The sequence below is a fragment of the Talpa europaea genome (genome assembly GCF_964194135.1).
Source record: "Talpa europaea genome assembly, chromosome: 4".
NCBI classification, from domain to species: Eukaryota; Metazoa; Chordata; class Mammalia; order Eulipotyphla; family Talpidae; genus Talpa; species Talpa europaea.
In genome coordinates this window covers 3856902-3882299 of record NC_140070.1, presented here as the reverse complement: position 1 = coordinate 3882299, position 25398 = coordinate 3856902, and the positions used below count along the sequence as shown (strand labels likewise).

The 25398-nt window shown below is 41.0% G+C and overlaps 1 protein-coding gene across 2 annotated transcripts in view; it reads left to right on the top strand.

Moving 5' to 3' along the window:
* The window catches only part of FZD3 (frizzled class receptor 3), a gene marked incomplete at both ends in the record, with an annotated part of 55985 nt that overhangs the window by 12583 nt on the left and 18004 nt on the right, over nucleotides 1-25398 (top strand). Inside the window, one exon of one of the 2 annotated variants that reach the window (XM_084231361.1) lies at nucleotides 4006-4256. In XM_084231361.1, the coding sequence (XP_084087487.1) occupies nucleotides 4006-4256 (251 nt within the window). Of the gene's footprint in view, nucleotides 1-3238; nucleotides 4257-25398 lie in introns of both variants that reach the window. The other variant, XM_084231360.1, reaches the window with a different exon arrangement.

Here is a 25398-nt window from a genome sequence, read left to right as displayed (position 1 = left end):
CCAAAAAAGAAACATATTTCTAGGAAGAAAAAAAAATTTTTTAAGTATAGGAAAACATAATCAAGATGTTTCGTTGGTTTTAGCCCCCTGAAAGGTTTTGGTTATAAAGTTTATGGCATTTATGAAAAATTAGAAAATACAGAAAAGAAAATAATCGTGTGTTCCTTCATTGCTAGATAGCTCTAATGATGATGTCGTGGGATTTAAATATGTTTATGATTTAAATGTGTTCATTAATAAAATGGTTTGGTCACTGCTTTCTGTTCTGTACTAACACAGCAGACCCAGGAGATGCCGGCTGCTTCCGATGGGAGCGTTTCCTAAGGGCTTGAGGATTTTATTAGAAATTGTCTTAGGTTTTTAAGAGAGAGCATTATCCTGAGTAATAACATGCAGCAGGACTCTATTTCTTCTTTAATAGTGTGCCTTTTTGTATTCTGAAATATGTCAAGGGCACAAAGTAAGGTGAATAGATGCATAACCTATTATCTAGCTTTATCTAATCCTAACAATTTGCAGGTGTTTTTTTTTTTTTTTTTTTTTAATAATTGAGACAGAGTTGAAGGTTCCTTCTTGGTTCATCTTGATTTCCCTTCCTGCTTTCCTCCGCAAAGATCAAGTAATCGTGTTGACTTTGTTGTTAATCATTCCTGTTTTTTGTTTTTATTTTCTTACTACATGTATCCCCACCCAACAGCATTATGTTTTTCTTCACACATGTATTTATATCTTTAGTTCTGGTTAATTCCTCTTAAGAACTATATAATGTAAATGTAGAATAAATGTGTTATTATTCTGAAGTTATTTAGCTGTTTCATACTGATGGCCATTTAGGTTATTTCCAAGTTCTTGCTCGTAAGTAATACTTAAAAACATTCTTTTTTCATTCATGTTTAGAATTAGTTTTGTTTGTCATCTGATTAATTTTATTCTGTTGCTCATTTCCCCCCCCTGGAAGTCATCGACTATTGCTCCTTCTTTGACAGTAGATTCCATATCCAATCAGTTACAATTCCTATTGTTTTTGTTTAAATTCCTGTCTTTGTCATTCTCATTGCCTTATCCGGTGTGAGTTCTGGCTTAGCTGATATCTCTGACCCCATTTCAAGTCTGTCTTCTACACAAGTCATCTTTCTAATTAGTTGGTTTAGGGCTATGTGATTTATATTTATTCAACAGTCATTAATTGAGCAAATACTAATTGCATGTGTCCTGTGTGCCAGGCACCAGGCTAGATGCTGAAGGTGAATGAAACAAGTCCGCTTCTTACAGAGCTGAAGTTCTAGTGACTTGTGGTGGTAGGAGATAAAAATAGACAATGTCAGGTAGTAATGAATGCTGATAAGGAAGACAGGGTAAGGTGAAGTGATAACATACTCACCTGTTCACACCTCTATGCCTTTGCTTGCATTTCTTGCTAAAATAATGATTGACATAATGACAATACTGCCAAATTCTGATTCAAAATCCTGTGTCGTACCGAGGGCTTACACTGTGAAGTCTTTCATAACCTCTTCCCCTGAAGTAACTAATCCTTCTCTATCATTTTTATATTTTACATAAATTTTGATGGCCTTGGTATCACACTACAGAATTTTGTGTTTCCAAGTTTCTCTTTTTAGATTGAAGAATAGAGATCCATTTTTGTTTTTGCTTTTTTGGGGGGTACTTTGTTTAACCCTTGCATAATGAGGATTCCAATAAATCATTGAGCGCAATATATTTGTGTCATTTGCCTTTATAATTCCAACCCCTTTGAAGAAAATGGATTGTTGGAAAATAAAAGATTAATCAGATGTAGCATAAGGGTATGCATGTGTTTGGCAAGCTTAGTATCAGTGATAGTTCTTGGAAACTATTTGATATCTATAAACTAGTAAATATTTAGTTAGTGGAGTCTGAAGGCTTAGGAACCGATACATTGAGAAATTGAAGACACAGGAAGTTCATGAAATTGTGCCTTTGGTCATGTGAGTGTGCCTACAAAATGCCCCGTTTTCTTTGTCCTGGGGGTCTAACACTCTCTAGTTCTGTAGGTCACATCCCTCTGGAAATTGCTAAGATGAAGATTTCTGGGCCCTAACACAGGCAGACTGAAATAGGATTTGCGGGGGTGGGGACCAAGAATTTGCATTCTTAAAATGGTCCTGCGGGGCCTCCCCTGGTGGTGCAGCAGTTGAGCACTGGGCTGCGAGGCTGCCTGCAGCCTCTCTGCAGCGCTGGTTCATTCCCCTGCCACTGGCGAGGGTCCCACAAAAAAAAAAAAAAAAAAAAGGTCCTGACTTTTGCTTGCACATTCCAAAGCCTGAGCATAACCAGATAAGAGAATGCCATGGATTGGCTAGAAATTCAGGATGGTAGGGAAGAACTTGGTGACACCAGACACCTTTGAAGGCCTTTACATACCGGATGGTCTTGTTAATATGTGGAATATGGAGAAACAAACAAAGCGGCAGTTGGAACCAAACCAGTAACAAACCCTGGATGACTGACTGCAAAACTGGGGCACCAGAGTGGAGTGGGGTAGAAGTGCGGAGGGAGGGGCCCAGTGCAGCCGCTGGAGAGCTGTTGGGGCAGGTGGTGGGCATGAAAATGTACATGTGTAGAGGTTGAAACCTATAACCCCGGAGCAGGTACAGTGATGTAAGCCAGCTTTACTTCAGTAAACATAATTTTATTTTGGGGGAAAAACAATATGATAAACAGAATGAATGTAAGTTAGAAGAGAGAAAACATCTGAAAATTAAGCCACTTGTAAGAATTTTTAATGCTACTCTAACTTGACTTGCTGGGCCATGGATGAAGGGTGTTTTGAACTCATACGTAAGTTCTGTTGGTGCTTAGAGTAAATTGAGAACTATTCTGTATTTAAAGGGTAGAAAAACGTTACTTTGAACTCTAGCTCTGTTGGGTCTATATGCATTTATGTATTTGTTTTGTTATATATATTCTAAACTGTGTGTCTTGAATAAATAGTCTTAAATGTACACTGTTATTTATTGATGACTGTGCTTCAATATTTTTATAAAGACGACTGTTTTTGAAGCCAAACAGAATTGGGCATAAAACCATATTATTCTTTTGCTAAGCTGTGGAAAATCTAGTTGTGTAGTTTCCAAACACGATCGCACCATTTACTCTACTTACTGTAATTGTGCTCCAAGGACATTCGAGTAAATATGGTCATGGCCAGTAGATTTCCCACTAAGTAAAAGCCGCCTCGTCTTGTATTTTGTAGGTTCCCAGATTGTGATGAGCCGTACCCTCGCCTCGTGGATCTGGACCTAGCTGGAGATCCTACCGAAGGCGCCCCAGTGGCAGTGCAAAGGGACTATGGTTTTTGGTGTCCCCGAGAGCTGAAAATTGATCCTGACCTTGGTTATTCCTTTTTGCACGTGCGTGATTGTTCGCCTCCTTGTCCAAACATGTACTTTAGGAGAGAAGAACTTTCATTTGCTCGATATTTCATAGGATTGATTTCAATCATTTGCCTTTCTGCCACCTTGTTTACTTTTTTAACTTTTCTGATCGATGTGACAAGATTCCGTTATCCGGAAAGACCCATTATATTTTACGCAGTCTGCTACATGATGGTTTCGTTGATCTTCTTCATTGGGTTTTTGCTTGAGGACCGAGTGGCCTGCAATGCATCTAGCCCCGCGCAGTATAAGGCTTCCACGGTGACGCAAGGATCTCACAATAAAGCCTGCACCATGCTTTTCATGGTACTCTATTTTTTTACTATGGCTGGCAGCGTTTGGTGGGTGATTCTTACCATCACGTGGTTCTTGGCTGCTGTGCCAAAGTGGGGTAGTGAAGCCATTGAGAAGAAGGCATTGCTATTTCACGCCAGTGCATGGGGCATCCCCGGAACACTAACTATCATCCTTTTAGCGATGAATAAAATTGAAGGTGACAATATCAGTGGCGTGTGTTTTGTTGGCCTCTACGACGTTGATGCATTGAGATATTTTGTTCTCGCACCCCTCTGCCTGTATGTGGTAGTTGGGGTTTCTCTCCTCTTAGCGGGCATTATATCCCTAAACAGAGTTCGCATTGAGATTCCATTAGAAAAGGAGAACCAAGATAAACTGGTGAAGTTTATGATCCGAATCGGTGTTTTCAGCATTCTGTATCTCGTGCCGCTCTTGGTTGTAATTGGATGCTACTTTTATGAGCAAGCCTACCGGGGCATCTGGGAGACCACGTGGATACAAGAACGCTGCCGGGAGTATCACATTCCGTGTCCATATCAGGTAAGGAAAAGCTTGTTTTACAGTTCACAATGTGTAACCGTGAAAAGAGAGCATGTTACGGTAAAGACCCCGTCATGGCTGGGTTTTTAAAGAAACTTCATGAACCTGCAACTGTACATGAAAATTTTAGAGCAAAAATAATGATGACTATGTTGTATTCATGTCATACACAAATGTTTTCCTTAAAGGAGATGACTTTTACAAGTCTAAATGGCAGACTTGTAAGCAGTCTACGTCTGTTATCACAAAACGGTCACTTGGTGAGTCTTTAAATGTCTGCAGGTTTGGGGGTGGGGAGCACTCTACCAACTCTGGTGAAAAGACATTGTCTTCGTGGAAATTTTATTGGTGGTCAGAACAGGAATTGCAAAAATGATAAAATGCGTTTGTACAGACTGGTGCATTTCTTAATTGGTGGTGTTTTTTTCTTTTTGGCTTACTGACTTTTGTGATTTACCTTTGAGTTTGAAGAGAATTTTGGATCTAGAAAGAACTTTAGAGATCATGTATTGAGATTCCCTCTGTTACTTGGAATTCTTAAACATCTACTTCACTTGAGGCTCAGAAATGTTAAGTCGCTGGCTCTCCCTCAGCCAGGATTTAGTCCTCGGAGAGGAGGGGACCAGGAAAGCAGTTGAGAGGAGCTGGTACTAAGTCTTTGTTACCATAGAGCCCTCTCTAGGACTGGGGCTTCCCGCTCTGACTGTCTCTTCCTAAGATGCAGTCATTGGAAGAGCTGTTCCTTTCTCTCTTTTTTAAAGATTTATTTATTTATACAAGAGCTGGGGTACAGTCAGAGGCATGGGAGGGTGAGAGAATTCACCACAGACAGAGCGGGGAGCAGAACAGGCAGATGGACTGAAGACACTGCTGAGGGGAGCAGTGGGCGAGACAGGAGAGGTTGCCGCGCCATGTGGGTATCTCCCTGGCTGGTCAGGAATCGAACCGGCACTGCAGAGACTGAGGACAGCTTCACAGCATGGTGCTCAACCTGCTGTGCCACCAGGGAGGCCCTGGAAGAGCTGTTTCTACCTGGCGTCTGACGTGTGTCCTGTTCGCGGTTTCCAGCTGCCCTTTCGGCTCCCCCAACCTGTGTGCCTCTGTGCCTTTCATACACCTTTATTAAAGTACTTGTGTATTATAGATAACTTGTATACTTGTCTCCTCTCTCCAAAAGGCAACTCTTTGGAAGCAGGGATTTCCTTTTCTTATTTTCTGAGGTATATTATGTTGACTCATAAGTAATAGCATTGAGAGTGTGGGCAGTAGATTGAAAAAACGTTTTTGAGAAATAGTGACAGTATCACTGGGGACAAGGAATGTGGGGATCACCACATACTCAGTGCTCATAAATATTTGATGACTAAGAATGCAAAGCCCCCTTTTATTTTTGTGGTATAAATAGTCCTATACAAGGTGATATTTTATTACATAAATATTAGCTACTGACTGCTAAAAAATGAATCAGCTCATGATTAACAGACCAGAAAAATGAATAATTGAAATTGATTTAAATCTCTCAACAGAGTTACTTATTAAAAACTCTTCATAATGAGTTTTCAGACCTGAAGCTAAGTAATCAAATTTTGCCTCTAGTGAGGGAAGGAAGTGATTGAGTTACATCATATGCTTCCCTATATAAATTATCTTGGATTCCAAATAACAGTGGGTCCTCAAATAACACCGTTTGCTCAGTGTTCTTTCATTATAAAGTAGTGGAGAAAAAACAGTCCCAACCCTCATGGAATTAATTATTCAAGGAACTGCTTTCATTCCATATCATTTTGCTTAAAGCCACTGTCCAAGAAGCGCTGCAGTGTTACATGAAGGCTTACTGTATGTATTATCTTAGGGCTATTGAAAAATTAATGTCCAGCTATGAAATAATGACCTAAGAATGCCAGCGCTCATGCAGGCGAGCCAGTGAGGGTGGTTGCAGCGCTGTGTTTAAACACATCAATGGAATTCTCCCAGCATCTTCAGAACCATTGTGAGGTATGCACAAGTGTGTGCGTGTGTGTGTGTGTGTGCGTGCATCTCTTTGTACCCATAGATTGAAAGTGATTTTTATGTCCAACATTCAGAAATCATGTTGGAAATGAAATATTTGTGAAATATTTCCGACATACTGAGAAGACTAGGGAGTGATATAACAATACTAGTTATTAGGCTGTAAACTAGGCAGTAGGAATCCTGGACTTATCTCTTACTTTAATTATTTACTACTTTTATAATCTTGGACCACTTCACAGCTCTCTATCCTACTTCAGTTCCTCTTTTGTAAAATGAGTAATAAAATCTAATTGCAACAGAATGGGAATAGTGTTAGGTAGTGTCAGATACAGATCGTATTAGAATCGACCTCCTAGGGTGTAGGATTATACACACAAACACACACACTTAGAAGAGTGTGTTCTACAGGGCCTCCCCGGTGGCGCAGCAGTTGAGTGCTGGGTTGCGAAGCTGCCCACAGCCTCTGCAGCGCTGGTTCGATCCCCGGCTGCTCCCCGGCCATCGAAGGAGGGTCCCACATGGCGCGCAGACCTCTCCTGCCGCCCGCTGCTCCCCTCAGCAGTGTCCTTCGGTCCTTCTGCCTGCTCTGCTCCCCGCTCTGGCTCTGGTGGATTCTCTCACCCTCCCGTGCTTCTGACTGTACCCAGTGCTTGTATAAATAAATAAATAAATCTTAAAAAAAAAATAGATGGTGCTAGAAAATATTAATAAAAAAAAAAAAAAGAAGAAGAGTGTGTTCTACATAGAAAGTTCTCCAGGGTTGGCTCTATGATTTGTTGCTGTGGCTGCTGGTGTTTTATACACATGCACGTAATGTGTTTTTTTTAAACTGCCCAACACTAACTAAACTGTAGCAAATGCCATGTTTGCTTCAGACCTGTAAAAAAAATTCACGTTCCAGATTCGTCTGAAGCTCCCTACGTATGGTCCCCTACCCCAAAGGCATATCACCTGCATGTGGAACTGTCATTCCCACGAAGTTAGCAATTTGTATGTAGCTGTGAAAAATTTTGTTTTATGTAATATGTAAATGACCTATGTTTTAAATTTAGCATTTAGCTTTTGAGGTGTATTTGTCTTAATGCTTTAGCTCTAGTTCATTTTAAAAAATGTCTTCCTTTCACAGGAAAAGAATAACATTAACAAGCACTCATGTGGCACAATGCAACTGTCTTGAAATCCTAACGTTATGTCACGTCTACCTGTGCGTCTATCTGCTGTCTACCTGCCTATCTTCTTATCTGTCCGTCTGGCTGGCTGGCTGGCTGGCTGGCTGTCACTGAACACACAGTTGATGCCCCGCTGTTCCCTCCCATGTTCTCATTCCCTTTCCCTCCTCCCTGGAGGTAGCCCTTCTTGAAAATATGCTATTTCTCATTCTTCCCAGTGTTTCTATACTATGGGTGAATATTGATGTCTCTATAAAATTTCTGTATTCTAAATTTTAAAAGTCCATGTAAGTGACATCATGTCATAGCTTACTTTTCCCCCTCACTTTTCTTTCATGTTCTCGAGAAAATATATAAGTGGTGCCAGGGACGGCACCAGTGTGCTTGTGCGGCCACAGGAGTTGGTGCTGGGTCGGCACCTGCCCTTCCTCCCGCTCTGGTGATGGCTGTGTAGCTGTCAGCGTTGTCTTTTATGCTGTTATACACCATTTGCAGTGAACATTCTTGTCTTGCACATGTCCAGGGGTCTCCATGGATAATGAAATTATGCCACAACAAGGCATCTTCAACGCAAGCGGTTACTTTGCACTCACAGTGGAGGGTGCATTTGCTGATTCTCCCCACCTTAATGTCCTCAGGCTTACAGGTTTCTGCCAGCTTTCGAGACAGTGATTTTTATTTTATTTCTATTTATTTCTTTATTTCTATTACTTGTAAGGTTGAACATGTTTATTGACTGGCATTCTCTTCTGTGATTTGCCTTGTTTGTTACCTTTGTTCATTCTCTGTTAGGTTATTTGCCTTCCATTGTTGTTGTTTATATATTCTTGGGAATTAATTCTCTAACGGTTATTTGCATTGCAGACTTCTTGTGTTTCTTTGCTTTGTGTATTTTAAGAAATCTTCCCCTGCCTAGAAAGGCATAGAATGTGTTTTCTAGTAGTTTTTAAAAATTTGATTTTTTGATTCTTATCGCTAATCCCTTAAAATTAATTTTTGTCTATTTTGTGAGGAACATAATTTTATTGTTTCATATGAATAAGCAGTATGCTTTCTGCATCATTTCTCTGGTAGCCCATCTAAGTTGTAATGCAGACTCTGTCATATGCAAGTCCTACTTTTAGGCTCTTGCTTTTGTTCTATTTGTACAACCCAAGGTTAATTCCACATTTCCCTTTTCTTGTCTTTCAAAATAATTTAGTTATTCATGATACTTTTCTATGTGAATTTTAAAATCAATTTGCCCATAAAAAACACTGTTGGGTTTTTACTGAAATTGGTTTTTATTTTAAATGAAGCTGGAGAAATGGCCATCTTTGTAGTGCAGAATTTTCATATCTTTGTGTTTATGTATGTGTTTTACCATTCTTTTGTTCCTTTTGTTCTTAGTGCATTTGTTCTTAAAATTTTTCTTACAGTGGTGAGCAGGATCTTTTTTCTTTGTGATTTTTTATAAGAACATTTTTTTAATTAGTCTTATATTGAACATCCCTGCTGAACTCTTGCTAGTTCTGATTATGTGTAGATTGTCTTAGAGATCCTTAGAGATTGTGGAAATCCTGTTGTCTGTGAATAAGGACAAATTGTCTCTTGCTTTCTTATGTTTAATTTAAAATTTTTACCCCATTTTCATGAGTGAGATAGAGTACGATAATTTTTTCTTTTCTTGTACTGTCTTTGTTCTGTTTGATAGTCAAGGCTACAGTAGCTTTATACAGTTTTTTTTTTCCTATTCTCTGAAACAGTTTTTATAATAAATTAGGACTGTCTACTCTTGGAAAAGGCTGGTGTGTATCGTTCCGTAAAAATTCTGTCCTCGTATCGTTGACATAAGGAGAGAGAAGTTGTGTCAGACACCAGGTTTTTTTAAATTAGCATTTTACTTTCTTTAGTATTTATTGTTTTATCCTATTCTATTTTCTCCTGGAGGCGTTTCTGGTAATTTATATTTTTCTAGAAAATTATGCCATGTAACTTTTAAAGTACATTGAGGTAGGTCTTTCATATTTTTTTATTTGAAAAATTATTACTGTTTTCTTTATACTTCTCAGTGTATGTTCTTATTTCCCTTTAACCAGTCTTAATTTTGTCAGAGGATTATATTTTTTAATTCAGTTATTTCTCACCTTATCTTCCTACTGCATTTCTTTAGAATTACTTAATTTTTTAGAATCTTGACTTGAAGACTTAATGAATGTATTATTAATATATTTTAATTTTTTAAAATGCCTTTAAGAGTAATTTAAAATTTAACCCAAATTACTATTATTAACCGGATTGGCCATTCATTCTGCTTCTCATACATGATTCACACTATGATGTTAGGGGAGAGGATTTTTTTTTTAAGATTTATTTATATATGCATACAAGAACTGGGGTACAGGCCAGAGATGGGGGGTGAGAGGATTCACCAGAGACAGAGTGGGGAGCAGAACAGGCAGATTGACTGAAATACACTGCTGAGGGGAGCAGCGGGCAAGTCAGGAGAGGTCTGCTGCGCCATGTGTGTTGTTCCCTAGCTGGCCGTGGATCGAACTCGAGCTGCAGTGGCTGTGGGTAGCTTCATAGGTTGCATCTTAACCCCTTGCGCCACAAGGGAGGCTCTGGGGAGAGTTTTTTTTTTTTTTTTTATTAGTTCCCATTGGGGAATCTTTGACCTTTTTTATTCATATAAAAGTTTCACCAGCCTCATAGGAGGAGACCTTTTCACAGCAACACCTCTTAAATTAACAGCACTCACATACAGGCATCTTCATTCCCTGCAGTGTGAGCTTCCCCCAGAATTAGCATTTACCCTTTTCTTCTGCATAATACCCCAGTGACTTTTCTGTAAGTGCAGGGGTGATTAAAACTTCATTCTGTGTGTCGGTCCCATGGATTCCTTTCTGACTCTTTTGCTTTTCAACCTTATGTAATTCAAGCTTATGTAATAGATACTGAACTGAACCTGGCTTGTTCGAAAAGATAAGATGCTAAGAACTCTTATGTTTGTATGAACTTCATTGTGGGTAAAATCTTTGATCTTATTTGATATCCACAGCAGCCTTACGGAGTAGGCAGGATGACTTCACTCCTGCCGTTTCAAAGGGAGGACAGTGGAACACGAGGAAATGAATTGGCTGCATGGCCACTGTAGCTCAGGCGCCGGCACACCACAGCCTCCCGAACTACAGCCACTGACAAGTTAGCAGGCTTTTAAAATTGTGATAAAATAAATGGTAACACAGGGTTTACCATTTTAACTGTTTTTTTTTTTTAAGATTTATTTGTTTATGCATACAAGAACTGGGAGCAGGCCAGAGGTGTTGGGGGTGAGAGGATTCACCAGAGACAGAGAGGGTAACAGAACAGGCAGATCCACTGAAATGCACTGCTGAGGGGAGCAGCGGGCGAGACAGGAGAGGTCTGCTGCACTATGTGGGTCAACTTCCTGGCCGGGGATGGAACTCATGCTGCAGTGACTGGCAATAGCTTGATAGCGTTGTGTCTTTGACCCCTGTGCCACCAGGGAAGCCCCCATTTTAACCTTTTTAATTGTCCAGTTCTTTGCCATTTGGTACATCTCATCAGTGTGCAGCCATCACCACTACCCACCTCCAGAACCTTCATCTTCCCGAACAGAAACTGCCTCTGTGACTGACCCCTGTTCCTCACTGTCCCCAGCCCCTGCAACCACCTGCTTGTCCTACTTGTCTCTGAATTTGACTTCTCCATGCCTCACACAGTGAAGTCATACACTACTTGTCCTATTTTATGTCCTATTTTAAATATTTTTTAATATTTAAATATTAGGATTTTAATGTAGTTTACATTCTGAATTTTGCTTTAGCAGAATCTTCTATAGGTCTGTGAATTGCGCACCAGGGATGTTAAATTCCTATTTAAAGTAATATCCAAATATAATTGAACATGATTTGCAATCCTGAGCATACCTAAAAGAACACTTAGAAGACTAGGATGATAATTCATAAATGAGAAGTTTTTAAATGTATTAAGCAATGATATCCTTGGAATAGTCTCTTCAGGTTAGAAAAGAAAACTTGATACTTGCATATTTTCTTAATAAGCAGTGAGGTGGTTTTATTGTCATTTCTCATATTATTGAATCTTTCAAACATTTGAAAAATACATTGTGAAATTGATTTGTATCAAAGTGCCAATTATATTTAATGCAAATTGATGTATTTAAGTTCATAATTTGAACAAAATAGGTCTGTTTAAAGTATTTTAAATGAGTGTGCTTGCCAAAAACACAAATGTGCTGCGTAGATTTTAAAATACTTTATACTGTCTTTAGCAATGTGTTAAGCAATGCTTGAGAAAGTAATATTTAATGCCTGAATCTAGAATTAATTATGAAATAGAGCCTGAATTGTCTGTCAGAATGATGTTTATTTTACAGTTTAAAGTCAGTAAAGTTTATTCCTATAATATGTTTCCATCTTATGTTTTATTCAAATAACATATTAATAATTTTCCATGTGCTTGGGGTTTTTTCCTTAAAAGTATCTCCAGTTTATTTAGCACCTTCTAAGAGGCTTCAGCATCTTAGGAGTTACAAGTCTTAAAGGTTGTTGTATTTCTAGAAAAGTGTAGGAATATAACTTACTGGTTAAAAGCATGGACTTTAAAGTCAAACAAGCTGGTTTATGTCCCGCCTCTGCCATTCTGAGTCTCAGTTTTCTCATGTAAGCTGCAGGAAGTAATGTTAAAGATGTAATAGCTGCCTCATTGGTGACTATGAAGATCAAGAGATAAATTTCTTTTACCAAGAAAAATTTCAGTACTCACTTGTGTTGGCACAAGCACATAATTCTTGAGGTTGGTGAAAGGATTTCCGAGCCCTTGACTCATCAGTTTTTCCTTCTAAACACTGGCTTTCACATGGACTTATTTCCTTCCCTACAGGCCCCTTCCCGCCACCTGTCTAAAACCCCGTGTGACTTTAGACCAGTCACTTAAGGTATAATTTCTTCCCTTCTAAAAATTAGGGGATTGCCTTGAATAACTGCTGAGGTTCATCACAGTCTAACATTAAATGACTCTCGAAACTATTCTTCCATAAAACAGTTTTAGTAAGTCATTTTAGTAAAGTCATTTGGTAAGTTTACCAAGATTAACCTGGAAGAGGCCATTTATTTTTAGCACTCCCAGTGAGAGTTCTTCATAGCCATGTTAAAATACACATCTTGAAATTAAGAAAAACTTCTCTGAGTTACTATTTTAAAAGTGACCACGTGATCACTTTTATAGTTTCTCAGATCCATGTTTTTATTCTCAAATAAAATATTGTACTTTAATTCCAAAGGGTAACTATGAAAAAAGAAACAGGAAGTGATGTCTTAAGAATGCCGCCAATGCAGCACTATGTGTACAAAACTATATTCCTGCGTGAACATCAGGGTGTGTTTTGCTTATCCATGGAAAGAGAATGGCGACTGTCATTTTGATGTCTGAATCCTTGTCTGATGGCTTATGTTGGTCTTTGACAGGAATTCGTGTATGAGTCTGTATGTCTGTCTAGTGGACTTCCTTTGCTCGCTTTCGCAAAAGAAAGGCCGACTTTCTGCTTTGTGGGTCTTTGTCTTGGGTCTGCTCCTGGTCTTGACCCTCAAAGATGCGCCACCTGCCCTAATGGGAGGCAGCCAGCCAAGTCTGGAAACATCTCTTCTCACCTGGCCTGACGCTGAGCCACATGGCCCAGGTGCCCCATGCAGGCCTCCTCCAGGTCCGTCTCTGATTCTGAGAGTGCCCGAGTGGAAGGCATGTGTCCTCCTGGGAAGAGAGGGAGCGGGGGTCGGGTCTCCAAGTCCCATTCCTTTCTCCTCATCCTCCTACAAAATGGCCAACTCTTGTGCAGGGGCTTATTGGGCCTCTCAGCAGACTCATTTTGTTCCCAGCCCACGTGAAAACACCTGTTGGGTAGAACCAGGAGAGTTGGTTTCAAGATTCGAGAGTCATAAACAGGATACCTGAAATCACTGACTTTTCACCTTAGCTGACTTGCTAGACCATAGATGCCTCTCAGAACTGCTGTAAGGTGAACGGTACCCATGCCTGGCTGCTAAGGCATTTTTCTGGAATCTGCATATTTCTTTCTTACCAATAGAGTTAGATGTTAATGATGTTGTGTCTACTCTAAATGTATTATGTTCATTTTAAAGCTTGTTTGTGACTGTTACTTTCAGTATACAATTGAATTAAATATTAGGCAAACCAGTGATGTATGGATTGAAAAAGAAAGTATTGTTTGCAGGAAAACTGCTCCAGAAGGACTTGGTAAAGGCAAGTTGTTTTACTTTTACAAAATGGTTTCAGTTAGTATGAGTAAGATGAACTGCCAATGATTGGGTTGAGGAGATTGAAAAAATCTTGGATTTTGCACTTTGATTGCTTTATAAATATTTGAGTTCTCTGTTCATTTTAAAGAAATAGACACCGGAAATAATGATGAGTAAAGTTTTAGCGTGTAAGAAAAACTGGAATACTAATTACAGATCAGTAGTCAGAGGAAAGGCCTCAGCTTCACATCAGATGATTAACTATTCTAAGTTAAAATGAATCAGTGTTCTGTGTTTTTGGTTTTGTTTTTTCGCTTTACCGGACTTAAAAAAAAAAATGCTAGCCATGTGCTGATCATGTCAAATATGACATCTTGCATTTCCTTTGGTGAATCACAGACATTCTGTCAGTGGCTTTATAGACTGTTAAGTTCAGTGACTTCACTAATATTTTGTAAGTTAGCTTAAGAAAGAGCTACTATCTGCAAAAAGATCTCACCAATCATGGTGACCTCCCCATCAGTTATTAAAAAAAAAAAAAAAAGAAAGAGCTACTACTTGTCTCAAAATAGAATGTTAGGAAAGTCAGAGAATATACTCAAGTTCCTTCTGACATTTGACTTCTGACAATTTATCTGAAGTGGAGTATCAGCAAAGTCTGAGCCAATAAAATCTGGAAAGAACACACCATTTGAGAGATCACGGATCTTACGTGACATCAGGGAAAGCTCCATAATGTTCCCCATTTCAGAAATAATAACTTGGGGCCAGCACAAGAAGGCGCTCTGGCTGTTATTGGCAGAAATGGAGCCTTGGCTGAGAGGGGAAGTGGGGGAGGGAGCCTGGAAGTCCCTGAGCCTGTGCCGCCAGGTCAGAGGCCGAAGTGTGTGCAGTGCCAGTTGTACTCCTGGCACTCAGCAGAAGCAGATCCTTTCTGCGGGATTCCCACTGAGGGATGAACCAAATGGCTTACGCGACGATGCCAGCAAGCACGCGAGAAAGCAAGTTCCTGTGACAGAGTCATGGGGTGGGATGACACCCAGCAGCAGATCGGAGCTGCAGACACTGAGACTGCAGACACGGATAACAGCGTGAAGTGTGTGATCTGTAAGGAGCTGACAGATGCAGCGACAATCTGCAATAGATTTCTTGGAATGAATAATGGGTTTTTGGGAAATTAGATTCAAGAAGAAAAGATTTTTCAGGAGCTACTGCTTTCCTCTAGGATCTGCCACGGCCTCCCGAGTGATGAAGTTGTGGCCTGCTGCTCACCTATCTCCTGAAGTTCACCTTCACAGGAGCCCCGGTCATTACAGGAAGTGACCTAGGACCCAGGGGCAGCAGCCCCTACCTTGCCCACCGGGCACAGGCTGCAGAACCCTCAGACCTGGCCGATGGTCAAGAGAGGCTGTGCTGGAGCAGCCCTGCCTCTATGCCAGGATGACACCTGGCCATGGTTCTGGGCCTGGCGAGGGCTAGCTGCATGTTTCTGAGCTACTGAGGAGAACCCAGGGAGGGTCCCATCTGTGTGGGGGCAGAGCAGGGTCAGGCCTGTCCCCTCTTCTGTTTCTGCACCTGGGCCAGGCCCCTCCCCAGGTGATGCCACCTCATCCTGACTTTTTATTTTATGATTTATTTATTTATGCATACAAGAACTGGGGTACAGGCCAGAGGTGTGGGGGGTGAGAGAATTCACCAGAGACGGAGTGGGGAAAAGAACAGGCAGACTGACCGAAGTACACTGCTGAGGGGAGCAGCAGGGGAGACAGGAGAGGTCTGCAGCACCACGTGGGTTACTCCCAGCCAGCCTGGGGATCAAACTCATGCTGTAATGGCTGCAGACAGCTTCATAGGTTTTGTCTTAACCCCTTGTGCCACCAGGGAGACCCTCATCCTGACTTTGAATTGCAAAAATTCTGTTCTTTTGAGTGAGAGAGAATAAAATGTAGACAAAAAAAAAAAAAAATAGACTTCTGAAAACAATTTTTGAAATAGAATCTCGATGAAATTTTGAAATGTACAGTAGCAGTGTGGGTTGCTGTTTGAGGAGAAATTTAGTGAACCAGTACTTGTAAGTGAAATTAAAATTTCCCAGAATGCAGTAAAAGAGACAAAGGAAATACGGAAGACATGTTGAGAGAAAGAGAGGGTGGGAAAGTGAGGAGCTTGTCAGCCCCCAGGAGGAGGGAATATAGAAACACAATATTCAGAGAAAGAATGGGCATAATTTTTCCAGAACTGCTAAATGTGAATTTGCTCACGAAGGCAGATAAATAAGATTATTTCACACTTTGAAACTGCGAACACCAAAGGCAAAAGTCTTGAAGCTGTCTCAAAACAAGGGCAGATCGCCTCAAAAGACAAGTGGAATGGCAGGAGGGTTCTCCACAACCGTGAACCCAGAACACAGGATGTCTTGGAAATACTGAGTGGTGTTGGTGTTTCAGAATGTGATATTCATGAAATCAGAGCTTGGCTGTACCTGTCTTTTTCAGAATAAAAGGCCTTACCATTTCAAGTTTTATAAAAATGGAAGCTCAGTTTTTTAATTTTAACTTGTAAATAATGAGATCACAGAACAGTTTTGAGGAGTTCAGAAATATTTCTGAAACGTGGCCTGTGTCCTAAGGAGCTTCACAGATCAGGGGAAGCCAGTGTGCTCTGGTGATGCCTCTCCAGGGCCAGGCCCAGACCGTGTTTTCTGTCTCATGCGTTAATACTTCATAACAAACTCACTTATTTTTTTTTTTTGACTGTTCTTCAGTTCATACTTAGAGAATAGATATTTTCAAGGTGATTTACCTTTCATTTGATTCTCTTTGGTGAAAAACTCAGTAGTTTATTGTTTTAGTCCAAAAAGGAAAATTGCGCTTTTCCCGTGATGAGTGAGCCTCGTCATCCTGTGGATGAAGGCTAGAGTCCTGATGTCATCGAGGCTGAGCATGAGCTCTACAGGTTCTAACCTCGCGTCTCCAGCGTGTGACTGCACCTCTTGGTGGAAGGGCATGTGAGGGGTGTCTTCCCATTTCTAGTTCCTAAGACTAAAGTGACATCAGACAGATGGCTTCCCCCCAACCCCCCCCCCCAGGTATAATTTGGAGGAAGGTTCAAGGTTCTCCTTTGATTCATCAAATGAAACTTCTGAAGGAGTGAGAACTTCTATTCCATAATGCCATCAAAGCAAAGGAACAGAATAGAATTGAGATAGCTGTCGTTTCTGTTTTTGTTCCAAGTTCATGAGTGAATTTTGGCTTTCAGCCATTCCTTACCTCATTTGTGAGTTTTCGATGAGGTTAATTGAATAATGGGCACAGTACATCCAGATGTCATGATAAGTCTTTGAGATAATGCTTTTCTCTCTGAGCACTTGATGCTGGATGCCCGTCAGCTCCTTCCTCCTCTAGCGAGTTCTGCTAGATTTCCTGTCTGTCTGCTCATCAAGTCATTTTCTCATCTCTCTGCCTGTCTAGTCAACCTTTGCTTGGGAAGTTGCGTGTCCCTTCAATAGTGGCACAGACATCTGTTTCTTAATCTTTACCTTTTTTTATTTACCTGGAAGTGGCCATCCCCCTGAGTTTTACAGCACTCGCTCATTTGCTTAGTTTTCCCCATTGCCAATAGCCGTTCTTGAACTTAGAAGAAAGAATTCTTTTAAGAAGGTAGTCTTTGTGTTTGGAAAAGAAAAAAAATTTGCAAAATATTTGAAATATTTGTATTTTATGATTTCCTGTAATGATGGAAGGAAAACTTGGGAATTGCATCCCAGCTTACTATTCTTATTTTTCACAGGTTTACAAAGAGCTTGCTGGGCAGAAGATGAATTCAGAGAGTAAAGGCAGGAAGATACGTAGGGACATAGTTACAGGGGTGGATCACTCAGCTTGCTCACTGTTTTCTTTGCCTTGCTCACTGCAGCTTCAATTTGAAACCATTGTCTTCCTGATAGGAACAGAGAATATTGTAATTATTGGAGCCTGATTTTTTTTATCCTTTTAAAAAAGGTATTAACAAATGTTTTTGTATAAAAAATAATATAATGAACACCAGTGGAGCCTCTTAATAACCACTAACAAAAGCACCAGTTGCCCTCACTGATGAAGTCCCAGTTCTAATGGTCATCACCTGGAGTATGTACTGTGTGTGCGCACATGTGTTTTGTATATTTGGTATTTGTTTGTTTTTTAAAAGGATTCTTTCTTTTTTTTTTTAAAGATTTATTTATTTATTTATACAAGCACTGGGTACAGTCAGAAGTGCGGGAGGGTGAGAAAATTCACTAGAGCCAGAGCTGGGAACAGAACAGGCAGGCTGACACAATACACTGCTGAGGGGAGCAGCAGGCGGCAGGAGAGGTCTGCGTGCCATGTGGGACCCTCGCCCAGTGGCTGGGGATCAAACTCATGCTGCAGAGGCTGCTGTGGGCAGCTTTGCAACCCAGCGCTCAACTGCTGCGCCACCAGGGGAGGCCCGGTATTTGTTTATTATATTCTTACATATATATTTTTTTCCTGAAACAATATTTAGTATTAGTTTAAACATTTTAAAATTTCATAGTGTCAAAACTGTAGGTATTTTTTGCATTTTTGTCAAGTTAGAGTTGTCAGCGGTGATATGTATGCGCTAATTTGTTTCCTCTGCTGTTCAACATCCTCTTGTATTTATCTGTTTGACTCTTAATGGATATTTATAGGCTATTTCTTATTTTTTTCTTTCTTACACATAATGCTGCCTGTACATCCGTGTGAGTTTCTCTAGCATATACATACTTAGCGTGGAATTGCTGGTTCATAAGGTTTGTGAATCTTCAACTTGACACGATGTTGCCAAACTGCTCTCCAAAGTGATTGAACCCATGGAGAAACCCGTGGGAAGTTGGGGAGAGTTCTGTTGTTTTATAGCCTGGTTTGGTATCTTCAGACTTTGAAACTTTTACCAGTCTTACTGGTAACCCTCATTGCTATTTTAGTTTGTATTTCCCTAATTGTTAGTAAGATTGAGCTGCTTTTCTATGTTAATTAGCTATTTAGGTTTCCTCTTCTGCGAATTGCTTGTTTATACACACAAAGATACACACATATATTCTGGGTTATGATTCTTTGTCAGTGTATGCATTCCAGATATATTTATAACCTGGCTTGACTTTTCATTTTGTCATGCTATCCGTTGATGAGCAGAGGTTTAAAAGTTTATTGTATGTTTTCTCCCTTCCTGCCTGCCTTCCTCCCTCTGTATCTCATTTAAGAAATCTGTATCCCAAGGTCATAAAACATATTCTTCTGTGTTTTCTTCTAACAGTTTTCAAGTTTTGCTTTTCGGATTTGGATTTTTAATCTATAGGGTTTGTTTTTACGTGTGATATGAGGGGTAGGTAGCATCTTTTAAATACTTAGGTATCCAGTTAGCATCAATTTCTGACCAGCCCTTCCTCTTTCCGCTGATCTGAAATGCTGCCTGTGTCGTTAGCATGTTTCCATACGTGAGACTTATTTTGCTCTTCTATCCCACGGCTGTCCCTGCCCCAGCCTTATTCTATTCCTCTCTTAATTACTAGAGCATTCCAGCAGGTCTTTCTATCTGATACGAGAAGTAGGTGACTTTCAAAGTAGAATAAAAGTGAAGGTAGATAAAGAAGTTTGGTGTAATAAGTGCACAAAATTTGGACACAAAAGGCCTCGCTCCTTTCTGGAACTGTCATCAACTACAACAGACTCTGCCCCGCCGAGCAGTAGTTGGTTTTTATGTGGGCTCTGGCTGACCACAGACTGAATACAAGCCAACATTTTATAATGAGTCTATTTTTTCTTTAATGAAAGCAAAACTAATGCAATATATGACTCCATTAGTAAAGTATAGATTCCATCGATAGGGAAAGAGGCCAAGAATTCTGCCAGCCCGATCCAGAGCCAATGTCTTAGAAGCAAGAGTTCAAGTTAGCCGCCACGATTACCATAAACAGCCCTCAGTGCTTTTCTTCTTTTGCTCGGCTTTAGCCGCCCCCCTCCATGATAATTTGTTCTATTTAATTAAAAAGAATTTAAGCCTCAGGGTCTTTGGTGGATTATAGATTTAAATAGGAAAAACAAAATATGGGAACATATTTTCCATATGACGGTTGGATAAAGTCATATTGCAAAATTTTATTGATTAAAATTGGAGTGATGTTAATGGAGATCAGTTGTTCAGGAGATAGTGAACACGGGCTGTTCATAGCCAGCCTGGCTGGTGGAGAAAAAAGGCCTAAGAGAGAGGCCTTCGGCAGCGCCGACACCTCCCACCGATGATAGCTCAGGTGCGCTGCTTTGGCTGTGAAGGTGATGGATTCTGGCATCATCAGGAACGTAATGTTTTCTCAAAACTCGGAATGTGTTTTCAAAGGGCAATTATAAAAGAATGAAGTATCTAATTTGCCCTTTTTAATTATACAAGAACCTGAGAGAATTTTGTGGGTTTTTTGCTCAAAAATTTTCTAGAGGCTTTCAGTCCATTGCAGGACTATTTTGAAAGAAAAACTACACATTGTGCTCCTTTTCTTTATTTAAACATTTTTCTTTAGTGGACTTCACCTCTCTAGCCAGGGTAGGTCCTGTTTTGCATACTAACTGCCTGAATTATTTTTCTGTCCCCGGTGTGATCTGTCACCAGGTGACAGCGCGTTCTCCTTCACTTCTCCCTCATTTATAAGCAGGCGCCTGGACATTCTTCCCCAGTGCCTGGCCCCTGGCTGCACTGCTGTTTGCCTGTGGCGAGGTCACAGGCAGGTGTAGCTGGACACGCCTTCTCGCTGCTGGCTCCCCAGCGGCAGGTGCTCACTGGCTCTCCCTGGATTCCTGGCTTTGACCAGAACCATATCATTCACAGCATCCCATGCTGCTTCCCTTCCGTCCCCCAGGTCTCCTCTGCTGTTGCCTAATGGGAGGATTGGGCTGTTGCTGTTATTACTCATTTTGTTCCTCACAATCCTTCCCCCTAAATTCCAGGGTTTCTGTTATGTGGGCAGTGTTTATAATTCATGAAAGACTGCAGTGCAGCTTAGAAGGCTGGGTCCCCTGCCTAGACTCTTATTCCCCTCTTTCCTAAGGGATCTTACCCAGAACTGTATAGGTTTTTACTCCTGAGGTCTGGACATATGTCTATCTATATGACATTTCCACCGGGAAATGTCAACTTGACATGTCTAAAATAGAACTCTTAATTTTTCTCCATAAACCTGCTTCCTGCATCCCCGCCCCTCTCTTCCCCATCGGGTAAGTGGGATCTTCATTCACAAGGTGCTCGCACTCCAATTAGGGGCTACCTTTGAGCCCCTCCTTTTCACATACCTCATCACATCCAACCCACCTCTTCTACCTTAATCCAAGCTATCTCACACTAATGCAAAGACCTTCTAATTTCTCTTCTTGCTTTTATTCTTATTCCTTTACAGTTTAGTTCCAACATGGTAGCCATCGGGATCTTTTAAAAATATTAATGAGATCATGTTGCACATTCAAACAGAACCCTGCGGTGAGGTCCTGTTGCTCTTGCAGTATGATCCCTAAGTCTTACCACTGCCTGCAGCGCCCTAAGTCACTCGGCCCCTGCCTGCTGCTGTCACTTCCTTCCTGCCCTCCTCCTGGTATGCTCAGCTCTAGCCACACTGATGTCTTCATTGTCGTCCTTCAGACACGGCACATTTATTCTCTCAACATTCTTATCACTGTTCTTTCTGCTTGAATTACTCTTACTGCAGGATATATTCCAATCCCTGCTTAATGTTGCATCCTGCACCTCCCCTCCAACACATCACATCCCAAGTGCTCTCATTCGGAGCTTGTGACTACCAGAAATGATAGCCTCTTTTCATTTCCTTGCTTACTGACAGTAGGCCACCCTTCCCTTACCCCCCTCCCTCCCTGGAATGTAAGCACAAGAGGACAGGGAATGTTCTGACGCACACACTGCTGTATCTTTTGTATCAGCACACAGTAGACACTCGGTGTTTAAGTGACCGAATTAATTAGCTATGTGACCTTGAGCAGATCAGTTCACCTCCCTAGACCTTAATTACACAACTATGGAAAGGGATTAGACGGCATCTGTAAGATCTTTGAAGAAGAGAATTGTAGGCTACAGATGAACAGCCTGTGGCTGGAAGGCAGCCTCAAGGTCATTAAACCCAAGCCCCTGCTTTACAAGCAACTTGACCTGGGTCACACTGCACAGGGCTGCCCTTCTCTCTCGGCCCAGCAGCTCTCATCCGCTCAGCTGGGATTGCATCTCCCTCTATATTTCTTTGATTATGGTTTTACTAGTTTTAACTCTTAGGTTCTTGGCCTGCTTTCCCTTCATTATAGTCTTTATGTAGCCACATCCTTACAAATAATTGCTTTTCTTCCGTGTCTTCTCACCATGTGATTTGGAGCATGCTTCTCATCTGCCACATTGGCCCCCTGCATCCCCCAATCCCCCACTGTCACCGAGACTTTGTTTACGTGAGCCCGGAGAAGGTTTGCAGTCATTTTTACCATGTGCTTGTCAACTAGGATGATAGGTTTTTAAGTCATGGAAGAGGAAAATAACTTTTGGAACAAAGTTAAACCTAATAACTTATCTCTGATTCCCCTAGAAAAATTGTCAAGATTACCAGAGTCATAAACTACTAGGATAAGCCTTGGAATTTACCTGTTCAAATCCTTAATTTTTAGATGGGGAAATTTATAAACAGACCAACGATTAACTAGATAGAAGGCAGCATAGAAACACAGATAAACAAGGGAAAGGACTTCTCAGCCTCCTTAACGTGACGAATATGCATGTCGATCTCCAGGGAGGCATGGTGACGGCCGGGTTTCATTCCATCACGGAACCTCTGTCATGGATCACCGTTAGTATTTTCTAGGGTGGTATTGTTCCAGGTACCCCATTTTAGCATTTATTAGGTATCAGACGCAGTTCTAAGTACATTACATGTTTCCATTCATTTTGTATACTACAATTATTCATTCATTCTTAATGTTATGTGAACGCCTATCTTTGAGAAGTGTTGTGTCAGTGAATGCAAGGAAGTCACAAGAAGGTTGTGTGTGTGCGCGCACACTCACATACAAGTTCAGAATATAAATCCTGGGTACTGATTCAGTTATAATTCTTGTTTTCTTTCTAGTAATCTCTGATCTTTTACATAGATTAAGTATTTATGGATATTCATGCATTCTATATTGAGTACATTATAATTTTTGATAATTTCTTAGAGCAATTCATTTGTAGAACATTTAGAGATATCTACCATACATGGTCCTTCATGAGCTTTTGGCATTCCGTTAATATGGCAAATGTTTCCTGACCCACATTTGTTTTTTTAATTTTTTTTTAATAATTTTTTTAAAGACTTATTTATGCATACAAGAGCTGGGGTACAGGCCAGAGATGCAGGGGGTGAGAGGATTTACCAGAGACAGAGTGGGGAGCAGAGCAGGCAGAATGACTGAAATACACTACTGAGGGGAGCAGCAGGCGAGACAGGAGAGGTCTGCCTCGCCATGTGGGTAGTTCCCTGGCCAGCCAGGGATCGAACTCATGCTGCAGAGGGTGCGGATTGCTTCATAGTGTGGTGCTTAACACCTTGCGCCACCAGGGAGGCCCTCCTGACTCATATTTGTAATGTGGAGTTGATATAGTTTAGTCCACTTAAAAAAAAATTCAAAATAGAAAAAAAATACTGTAAAACGTGTTCTGGGGGAAATTCCACCTCCATATCAAGATAACCCCTGTTTACATTGTTCTCTGTATTTTCCTAACATTTTGGTAATTCCCCTTTAGAGATGTACCCCTCCCCGCCTCCAGCCAGTGAGCCGGGTTCTTGCTCTCTGTGATTCTTTCTTGTGACTCCCTTTGCGTGGGTAGAATGCAGCAGGTGTGACTCCGCTCGCCCCCGGGCTAAGGCATCAGAAGTCTGCAGCTTTTGCCAAGGCCCCTTGGAATGACTCTGGGAGAAGCCAGGCTGCAGTCAGAAGTCCCTCTGCGCTGCGGCCACCAGATGTATGGAAAACCATGCTAGTCCTCGGGATGTGGGGAGGCTGCATGAAGGGCGGGAGAGGGAGAGAGGCTGCCAGCCAGCTCCCACCTTCTCCAGCAGCCCTGAGACGGCAGGTGCTTGAGTGGAGCCCCCTTAGGAGTGTCCAGCTCAGTCTCACATTCAGATGATTCCAGCCTGGGGTCTTCTGATTGCGCTGCATGTGACAGCACAAGCGGCCGTCACCCGCCGAACCCAGTCATCTCACAGGACTGTCAGAGGTGATCGTAAATTCTTGTTTAAAGTCATTTTATTTCTTTAAACAATTATTGAAGTCACGTTGCATCATAACATGTTTCCGGTGTGCATCGTTACAAGCGGCGTCCGTGTGGACTGCACCGAGTTCCCCTCTGAAGTCCCTTCTGTCCTTCATACCTGGTTGTCCGCCCCCATCCCCCCTCCCTCCTATAACCACCAGTGTGGGCTAATGTTTTGTTTTTGTTTCATTTAATTCATTTGTTTTGTTTCCCTTTTTTTGTTTTTGTTTTTTTGCTTTTTGTTTTTTGTTTTTTATTTTTGTTTGTTTGTTTTTTGTTGGACCCTCGCCGGCGGCCGGGGAACGAACCGGTGCTGCAGAGGCTCTGGGCAGCCTCTCAGCCCAGCGCTCAACCGCTGCGCCACCAGGGGAGGCCCTGTTTTGTTTCTTTATCTCCCACATATGAGAAAAATCATTGTGTTTATCTATTTGACTTATTTCACTAAACATAATACTCTCTAAGTCCACCCATGTTGTTGCGAATGGCAGAATTTCTTTTTCGAGACAGCTGAGTAGTATTCCTTGTGTGTCTACACCACATCATCTTTATCCAGCCATCTGCCAAGGGGCGCTTAAGTTGTTTCCAACTCCTGGCTTTTGTAAATAATACAACAATCAATATAGCTCTCTGTGAACTAGTATTTTTTTATTCTTTGGATAAATACCCAGAAGGGGGATAATTGGATCTTTAGGAATTTCTAGTTTTAATTTTTGGAGGACTCTCCAGACTGCTTTCTAGAATGGCTACACCAAGGTACCGTCCACAGTGCACAAGACTCCCTTCTTTCCATGTAGTCGCCGATGCCTGTGGCTCCTTGTCTTTTGGATGACAGCCATTCTCACAGTATCTTACTGTTTGGATTTGTGATTCCCTGATCAAAGACGGTGCATACCTTTTCATGGGCCTGTTGGCCATCTCTGTGTCTTCTTTGAGAAGTGTCTATTCGGAACCCCAGCCCATTTTTCAACTGGGATATTTGATTTTGTTGGCAAATTTTATGAATTCTTTATATTTATCTTGTCAGTTGTATGATGTGCAAATATCTTCTCCCACTTAGTAGGATGTGTTTTCATTTTGGTGATAGTTTTTCTTGCTATGCAGCAGCTTTTTATTTTGAGATAGTCCCATTTGTTTATTTGTGCTTTTGTTTTGGAATTGAGTTATCAAAGACATCTGTAAGGCCAGCATCAAGGTGGGCATCACTGGTGTTTTCCCCTATATGTCATGGTTTCAGGTTTTACCTAAATGTTGGTTGTAAGATAAATTCCTTGAAAAAGAATTACTGGATCAAGTGGTATACATATTTACATTTTTGGTAAGTATGAATAGGCCACCTACCTGATTATACCAGTTTATGTTTCTCTTCAACAA